We start from the raw sequence: 9,795 nt of genomic DNA, 5'->3' as shown, positions 1-9,795 counted from the left end.
ATGGGAACTACCAGAGAAGGTGGCTGCGTAGATCCTTCTCTTCTACCCCAAAATGACTGGCAATAGAATGGGAGGAATCAAAGATTGCCACCTTGCAGATTACTCAGTTTAATCAACCTTGATATTTTCTAGAAAACCAACACAAGCAGCAACTATTCCAGTTTCACATGTGCTACCTCCTGCCATGTACTACTCAGAGGGAACAAGATGCTACTCACAGGGAGAATCAGTCCTGTCCTGATTCTGGCTGTGTGGCCACAGCCAGACACAAACCTGTACTTCTATTGCCTTTGCCCAGGTGTAAAGACAGAATAAGTTAACAACAGCAAGTCAGGTCTTTCTGAAGATACTTCCCCTGAGGTACTTTTTGAGCTACCCCAGATTCTTTGCGTGGAAACTTGCAGCACAGCTGAGTGACACTGAAAACTGGAAATGTCCTTCGGTCAAAACATCCTGCAGATCTCATCTTCTGCCGCCACTTCATGGGATGTTTCCTCAGAATAATTTAAGCATCAGTCCCAAGGGCTTTAATACCTTTATGCCAATCACCTGAGCATCATTTTCAGTCTGAAAACAGCAATGCACAAGTATAGGGACTTGCAGATACTGAGTTGTTTTTTTCTAATGGAGGGTAGTAACTGAGCAGAAATAGTTTCTAAAATGCTCTTTACTTTCTTAAAAGGGCTGGCTTACAACGAAAAGAAAGGTTAAATTCATCTGAATAACTCGAGGATCTTATACATGCAAGACAATCAGAGATTTTTAATAATAAACAGAAGCCATGAGGGCTCCATGAGTGTTTAGACAGAGTGGGCATGTCTGGACTCAGTGCAGAACAGCAATCCGTCACTGCTAGATCAGCTTGAAAAGCAATTCAACAAGGGCTCCATGTAGACAACACTACAGAAAACCTGTTCCAATAGCTTTCTTATGCAAGAGAAAACCACAGTCACATTTGTATTTTAGGCAGTGAACCAAGAAGAATGAAGCAAAACAACAGCAACTGTCCTCAAGAGATATTTCAGGCTGCTTCTCTCCTCCCACTCCCCTTATACTCCTTTTCAATCTCTTACCAGTTTATGCATTTTTGGCTACAGAGAACCATACTGCAGAGGACACTGGCAGGCTGGTGGGGACCACTGCAACTTCTGGTTACCAAAGAACTTCCCCAGCGTGGAGAAGCATTGACCTCTTTGCTCCCCATTTTGAGCTGGGGCAGAGGTGACTGCAGATGAAGGAGGCAGAGGAACGATGGAAGTTTCCTCAGCCCAGCAACCTTTGACAACCAGTTGCTGCTTTTCCTCTTCGCCCCAGGACCTGCTATCCAACAAGTGCAAATTGAGGATGACAAATAGGAACATTAGCCTGGTGTTTCTGCTACAATGATTCGCCTTGAAGTAGCTCATGTTGACACTTAAATTGTCAGCAGATTTCCAGTTTAGGGCTCCAGTTAGAAGAATGGGTCCATTCACACTTCCCTCTGAGCTATTGTTTCAGCTCTCTCTAGACCAGGCAAATATCACTGCAGCAGTTTATGCTCCAGTTCCACTTTAAAGGGTTTTTTTGCAACCATAACCCAAATTGCCTAGAAACCTTTTTTTTTTTTTTTTTTTAATATAAGCTTAGACTCCAGGGAATAATTACACAACGCTGAAAAAATAGTCTGCAGCGATTTACATAGCCATGAAATACTGGAGCAGTTTTTATCCAGTGTACCTATGTATATGTGGCTGCAGCTAGCTCCAGCATTTACAGAGGACTCACTGGATGTGTGATCGCAGAAACTGGTATTTCAAGTTAGGCCACACACACACACACACACACACATATACACAAACAAAACACTACTTGTTATAAGGCAAGGGTTTGTATTTCAGGGTGTTATATCATCATCTAACTGAAGCACTACCTTGTCCCTTCTGTTTTTCCTGTGTCACCTTCTGGCTGGATTGAAATAACATCCTTGTGGCTAATGCAGACATTGGTTAGGTAAGCAAGTAGAAGAGTATTAATTGAACTTCAGTTTCTTTCCTGCAACTGTGTGTTCCTTCCATTTTTGAACAGGGTAATCGCACACCAAGGGGCTGTATCCTCATTTCTCTCTCCGCAGTCAACTTTGCCGCTACTCATTTCTATCAGGTATCACACCCTTGACTGCTGGAACCTCAGTCCCCAGCCTGCTCTTCTGCATGCTGACTTCTTCTCTCTCAGTGTATCTTGCCAATGGTAGGACCACCAGTCCCACTGGAGTTAAGCAATCAATGCCACTTCTTGAGAGTAGGAGAAAAATGCTTTAGCAGGTGGTAGAATAACTGCCTGCTACACCGTCAGGAACCTGGACATTTTCAAACCCAATACTCCCAAGGTACAGTATGAGCTTTCTAGATTGCAAACAGTTATCTTGTTCAAAGCCTGAAGATGCAAGGGCTTAATTTTTGCTTTCTATTCTTTTCTATAAGCCTATTTCTGTCTCCCATGTAATTCTGCCAAGCTCCTACCTTGCTAGCTCCTACTCTCCCTTTTAATGAGCTTTTTAATTTGTTGTTTTCTCCAGGAGAGCATAAGTGATAAAATGAAAACTAACAGAACGAAAGTATAAAGCTACAGCCTGGGAACAAACCCTTTGCCTGGAATCTCCGCAAAGAAACTATTCAGGAAATACTTACAGCCAAAGAATACACGACAGAAGTAAGAATTTATGCAAGTGACTATATGCATATAGGAACAATAGCTTTCAACATTTGCAGCCTAGCAGTGAGGAATTAATAATACCTGACCATTAGATTTAGGCACCGATGTGAAGGAGTTAAATTCCCAGGCTACCTTTACAGAGCAGGGTGGGGCATTGGGGAAGTCGCAGAGTGAAAATAAAAGGCACCTGAATGCCCTGGAAAAAGCAGCAAAATCTGTCGAGCTCTTCTTCCTCTTCTAAGCTACAAATACTCCCCAGCTGAGGGCCTTCTGGTAGTCACTGGTAGCTGCAGCTTTTGATTGCATATACCTGTTTGTGGAGTGACCCACTGAGCTTCCTTTCCCACACCAGGAAGTGAGTGCTGCACCCCAGCCCTGTTTGCCTCTCCTCACAGCTGTGCTGGTGTGACAGCCTATGGCATGTTCAGTGGCTGGAGCCTGAGGGCAGGGACATGGGCATCATCCCTGTTTCAGAGCGGGCTTCCTGGAATGTGTCTTTTGGGGGGCCAGGCACTGGGAGCGGGCCCCTCTCCAGACCTTGGTACAGCACACACGAGGTAAGTGCCAGCTCTGCAGCACCGTGCTGCGGCTCAGGAACGAGTGGATACAGGGAAGGCAGGGTCATTTCAGCCTCTTCCCACTATCCTCTGAAGAGCCCCCCTTTCACTGCCTGTTTGCTGCTGGCACCTGCTCCCCCTTCACCCTGTTGCTCAGCCTGCACAGCCCTGGCTTCCACCTCCAAGCAGCCCTTTCTGAGTATAAACTGGGTAGAGAGCTGTGTTCTGTGCAGAGCACTGCTGGTTTTTGTCATCAGTGTTTCTGTCGCTGTCAATGTATTTGGGTAACTGCAAAAGACAGAATCAAGCAGCCTGAGATCTAGCAAGTTGAAGCATCTGCTAACAATAAAGATGAATTGGAGGTTGATTAAACCCTTTACCTTTTCCCTGCTTTTTTGTTTCACAAACCAGGAGGCTTGGGAGGATACTCAACATTCTTGTTTTTCACTTCATCGTAAGCAAACCACTTTTTTATGATGCAAAGTATTAGTACAAATTGTGCATAAAATGGCTTGCAACTAAGTGCTCTCCTTTCTCTGTGAGCAGCCCAGTAGGAGGTCACAGCCTGGGGAAGGTCCCAGAAACTTTCCCCTCTGGATTCTGCATTTGCTACTGTGTGGATATCCTGATGGCAGGAAGCATTTCTCAGGTGCATGTTTTCAGAGCAAAGGAAACCTGTGAATTCCTGTGCTTGGGTCCCTAGAGCAGCAGGACTCCTGGCTGGTAGCTGCACTTCCCAAGTCCAGAGCTGGGATTCCTTTTGGGAGACAAGAGTGTGAAGCCAAGGGTTACTGTGGGTTTGGGAGCTGAGGTCCCAGGGCTGGCAGTGCTTGCAGAGCTGCCAGAGAAAGGCATCGACAGGAAACTCCCTTGCATGGGAACACCCACCTGCACGTCATGGTGTCATTACCAGTTTGCTTGCAAAACATCCCAACCCTGTTTCTGTGTTCCTTGGGGTGGCTGTGTGAGGACTTCTGTGTTTTAAGTCTGGTAGTTTTCTGGGAATACCTGAATCATTTTTCAGAGTTGCTTGGCTATTCATGGATGAGACTGTTTTTCTGTGCTTCCATTTACTTGAGCTGCAGCTTTGGAGCAGGTAATGGGCAACTCCGGGTCATGTGTTTTCCTATTCCTTTGTGCATCCCCATTTTCATCTTATGTTTTTGGAAATATCAGAAGCCACCTATTCTCCCCCTATTCCCAGCTGTGATTCAGTTGATCATTCCAGTTTCAGGTCTTCACACAAGGACCCTTTCCCTTCCCGTTTTCTTGAGGCCATTTCATCCTCTTGGTTTGAAGATGAGCTCTTTGTTTTCTGTCTCTTACAAGAGACCACAACTACCTCAGCTCCCATCTGCCTGGAAACACCCCAGGAAAGCTGAGATGAGTTGCTTTTGGGGGAGTATTTTTCAGGCCTTTCAGCCCCATGAACCAGCAGGAGGTGAAAGAATGAGATATCTTTTCAAGAGTCTCTATACATGGCGGGGGCTTGGCATGCCTGCCAGTCACAGCTGCCTAGTGTGACATGGGAGATATCCACATGAGATCAGCAGGTCTGATACACACGTTAGGGAAATCTGTGGTACTAGAGCAAGGCTTAGATGATGTCTGTAAACACGTAGCTTCTGGGAAGAAGTTAAAGTGCCTTTGTCCATGTGACTGTGCAGTTTAGTACCTCCTTGTGTCGGCATTACATTTCTTCACTATCTTTAATTGTGGTTATTGTCCTGTCAGGTCCCTGATCAGGGTAATTAGTGCTAGTTGTCAGCATAAGGGTAGAAGGGGAAATGTGTGGTCATGAAAAGAGTGGAGGTAGGAATTCTCCTTGGTGCATCAGTGTGGATGTAGCTTGGTTGATGCTGTTTGAGGAACTACACCTCTGAAATCAGCAACACAAAACCCTGTGCTACCACAGCCTTCCCTGTCTTAGCACTCTGGTGTGTGTCACGGCAGTGTTTAGTGATGCAGTAAAATCTGATGAAATATGTACTTAGCTACCTGAAGTATTTCCTGACTAACTGATATTATTGTAATATTTCTGGGTCTGCTGGGGTAATGAATATAAGAAGTCACCATATGTGGACCTTCTCTGCTTAAGGGATGGTGTATGTAATTGCCTCAGTTTAATCCTTTATTTCCCTCACTCCTTCTAAAAGGTTGTTTATTTCCAATATTGTTATTTATGGACAAAACAGTTTCCCTAGTTGACGTTATCTACAAGATTGATCTTGTTTTGACTTTGTATCAGAGAAGGAGAAAACAGCTGGGAGAGAATAGTCAACGAAAGCTCAGATGTAATACTTCTGTAACTCAGTATTTCACACTGCTGTTGTGTGTTGTCACTGTGTGTAGTTGTTCAAGTGCGGAAGCTGAGCTAGAGATGGAAATTCATTTCACTCCTGCTTCTTTTTCCTCCTTTGCCTGTCTCTTAATAAACTCAGAGTTATTACTGGCTGCCCAGACACTCACCTCGAGAGCTCGTTTTATTTCATGGGCTGTGGTAATAAATCATTTTGGCTCTGTATTTGAGGTTTAAAATGTTGACAGCTCCTTCAGATGGATCTGTGGCCTCTTGTCCCGTGACAATATATCACAGCCTGTCACAGACTATACATGCAGGTGGTGAGTATGTGCAGCCAGGAAACCTGATCCTTTGTGTGGTCTAATCAGTGGGCAGGGTGGCTGCTATCAGGTGTGATGAGACATCCCATGAGTTAAACACATCATTGTGAGGTCTTTCTATGCTGCCTTCTATTGTAAACATGAAATCTAGATTCCCTGTGAAGCGTTAGTTAAGGGGTTTTTAGCTCATTCTGTTCAAGGAGAAAGTCTTCAGTGCTTCAGTTCACCCACCTTGCTAAAGGCTTGATGTCTACTTCCATTGAGCGTCAGCAAAGCGAGGGCACGGTTTGGTCCCAGTTTCTTCCAGTGGCTGCACAGTCCCTGATGGTACTCCTGCTGCTGTGAGGGCTCTTTACTCTGTGCTGCCCCAGTGCAGGAGGGCAGGGAGCTGCCACCATGGAGAGGAAGACTACTTCTCTGTTCCCCTTGGCTGAGGTAGCACCCCGAAACCAGTGAGGGTGTCTTCAGCTGGTGCTACCATCAGAGAAAAGAGTTGGCATGGCACATCCTACAGACATTCACCAGGATATTTTAAGTGCTTAATGAAATTTCCAACCATGACTTTCAATCAGAGAAAATTCTAGAGCAAGTCAAGGTGGATGGGAGCCAAGTTTCAAGTGGGGCAGCTTTCTTCTGCCAGAAGCAACCACCAGTTATTATTGGGCTATTAAAGGTTGTCATGGTTTATGCGTATGAAGATATGGCTGGAAATGATGAATGAGAACTTGCCATGGAGTGGAGAAGTCTCTCCTGGGCTCCTGGTTCTCTCAGCACTGCACCAGCTACTAAGAAGAAGAAATAACTGTTGCAGCCAAACCCGGGACAAAGGTGAAGGCAAACCCTCCTGTTTTTTCCACTTCAAGTGTTTTGTAGGTTTTTAATGCCATTTTCTCAGCCTCTGTAGGGTATCTCATGCTGTGGTCTGCTCCCTGATGGACTGCAGATGTTAAATGTTCCAGGTTAATCAGTAAGCCAATCCTGGAGCATGGGGAGAGTAGAGACAAATCTGCCTTCACCCAGCTCTCTGCTACTCTACTCATCTGTGAAGACTATGGTGAAAAGTTTTTTCCCCCTCCCCCCAGCTCCTTATTTTGAAACTGTTCACTGGAAGCAAACAAGGGTATCGAAACATCATCTCATCGTGTTCTTTCGTTGTCAGATTTCAGAGTTCAAAATTTTGGTTTCTTTGGGGAGACTGTGTATGGGAGAAAATGTATACTGTTTTCTTAGGTGGGGAAATGTGTGTTATTTTCAGCCCTTATAAATAAAAAGTTAGGAAAGGGATGTGTGGCTTTGGATCATAAATGCAGGACTGTTAGCTCGACCAGTTTTGCACCCAAGTTCTCATGCTCTGCTAGGGCTGTAGGTCTGTTCTGCTGGGGGTTGTCCTCTGATTAGCTTCAGTGTGACATGAGAAAGCAAAATAGAGCACTGGTTAGAAAGGATCACTCATATCAGTTTTACAACCTCAGAAATTCATTCTGCCTTGCCAAACATCAGCTGTTCCTGCAGATGGAGAGATCACAACATGTCTGATGTGAAATGAGCACATTGCTTATATAAGCTGCAGCCTCCAGGTTAAAGAAAGATCAGCTGCTGCATGGCAAGTTATTCATGACTCAAATTTAAGGGCTATAACAACAGGAGAGCCTTACCCCTTGCCTATTCCCTTGTACAGGGCCATAAGGATATTTATATCATTGCCACTCTCAACTTATTTAGGGAAATGTAGCTTTTTTTCCTTCAGTCACTGCAAGCAGAGTGGGAGTAAGCCATGGAGCTGTTTATACATATAGAGGAAGCGGGGGGTGAAGCAGGGGGTGGAACAGGAGGTTGGAACTGATGCCCTAGGTGAGGAAGTAGACCAAAGACTGGCGGTAACATGCAGCTTTCTGAACCAGTTGGAGTGACCTGCTTATCTGGTTTCCACCAGTGTGTCCCATAACAGCCTAATTTCGTAGTGCTGTGTTATTGGCAGGCCTTGAACACCCTGCTTAGGTTTCTCATACCTAGGCTGAAGGGAGTCAGTTTTGCTCCAAAGCCCAGGATGGTGCTGGGCAGTAGATACAGCAAACCAGCTCAGCTCCACGCTTTGAGCTTTGGGGACACAGGACCCAAAGCAGACGTTATTGGTTGGAGAGCTCATCCTCCATCTGTCTGGACACTTCATCTCTTCAGTATCGCTGGCAGAGCTGCTTGAATAAGCCCTAGTCTGACAGCCAACAGAAGCTTGTGAGCAAAGCCCCTTTATTTAGGCTGACAACTCACAGGTCATTTTGACCGAAGCAGTCTTGATGGTTCCTCCTGGAGACCTCAGCCAGAAGATTGGAAACAACTGGCCTCGCAGAGCTGGGGCTGTGTTGAGTTCCAGCTATAACTGCTGAATGCTTGTTCCCTGATTCTCACTGGGCTATTTTTCCCAAATCTCAGACTGTTTTCAATGCTTCTCATCCCAACAGCTGCTATAGTAAAATAAGTTTTCAGTTTTTCTGAGAATGTTAAAGAACATGTGCATTTATTTAATTTTATTTTTTTTTAAATTATTAAGGTGACAGTGAGTTAAACAGGAGCTTTGTAATTACACTTACCTGTTTTAAAAGATTTGGGAATTTCTAGGTAATAAGGAACACAACAATTCTTGTCATTTCTCAGAAAGTGAAGTGCAGAAGACAAATACAAGGAAACTTGAGTCACAAGTTACACATATCCTACCTGGTGCAGAAATTATTTTGCTTTGGACTGCTTCAAAATGGTATTTTACAGGAAGATTACAGGCACAGTGCAGACTCATATCCAGCTCAGCCACTCATTACAAGGCTTAAAACATAAGCACTACTCTTCAGAACAGTGATCTGGAACAGCAGAATCGGATTTAGTCTGCAGCCAGCAAAGCAGGGTGTGTGCTCCTCTTCCCTTAGCACTGAGCTCGGAAGACCAAGCATGGGATGAGTCTGAATCCATACCTTGATTTGGAGAGGTCTGGCTCAGTGCAGTGCTTTGTGCTCCCTTCCCCGAACTTCTACGCTGCTTTGCAAATAATGCACTAAATTAGATTGGCTGTGGCTGCTGTGTTGCTTTTAGTGTCCCAGCCTTACTTGGGAGTTGCAAGGTGATGCAGGGTGAAGGTCCAGCTGCTCAGGCAAGCAGCTGTCTGCTCCTGAGGTTTCATGAGATTGCTGTATGGATCTAGGACATTGCTGCCACCCAAAGAGGTGCTCTTGCTCCCATCTTGAAACTGTGCTTCTGCTGCTTCATTTGCCTTAGCACTCATTTGACTATGTGATGAGGAAGTTTGCCTGGCTACACTGACAGGAAAATACTCATTGATTTAATTGTTTAAATAAAAGTTGCCCTTTTCATATAATGTCGCCTGTGACATTGGGCCCTTACAATTTTGTGACCCAAAGAGGACTTGATTTCTCTTTGAAGCTGAAGTATGATCTTTCTCTTCCTATGCTCTTGAAGTCTGTTTTGGGCATTGGCGGGGGGGAAAGATGTTGGAATCTTATCCTTGCATGTCTCCAACAGTGTGCTGGATCTGATTAACTCCTGTTTGAAGGAATAAAAAGAATCCAAATGACTTAAGTAGAAATTTGATCAAACTCAAAACCTAAGGCTTTAGAAAGATGAGCAAACAACAGACTGTGCACTTCAGTCATAAGGGAGGTGAGGATATTTGGCTAACCTAGTAACTGGAGGCTGCAATTATTCCATTTGGAGTTTTGGTGACATGTATAAACTGTTATGCTCATGTTTATAATGTCACTACAGACTGTCCCTGAATGGCATTTCTTAATGTGAACAGTTGGGAGATATGCTTTCCATTCTGTGACTAATCTGGACTTTGGAACATACTGCCAGCAGCTTCAAAAGACAGCCAGTTGGTGTGTGAAATCAACGCCAGGCCTGGAGCAGAGATCTTAAG

General features: G+C 44.7%; 1 protein-coding gene across 1 annotated transcript in view; it reads left to right on the top strand.

Moving 5' to 3' along the window:
- The first annotated feature begins 3,143 nt into the window (after window positions 1–3,143).
- The window catches only part of NIPAL2 (NIPA-like domain containing 2), a 48,429-nt gene continuing 41,777 nt past the window's right edge, over window positions 3,144–9,795 (top strand). Inside the window, exon 1 of the mRNA XM_010020292.1 lies at window positions 3,144–3,248. Within this exon, the coding sequence (XP_010018594.1) occupies window positions 3,144–3,248 (105 nt within the window). The remainder of the gene's footprint in view (window positions 3,249–9,795) is intronic.

The sequence above is a fragment of the Nestor notabilis genome, unplaced genomic scaffold (assembly GCF_000696875.1).
Source record: "Nestor notabilis isolate BGI_N333 unplaced genomic scaffold, ASM69687v1 scaffold1288, whole genome shotgun sequence".
Lineage (NCBI taxonomy): Eukaryota > Metazoa > Chordata > Aves > Psittaciformes > Psittacidae > Nestor > Nestor notabilis.
This window is presented reverse-complemented; position numbering and strand designations above follow the sequence as displayed.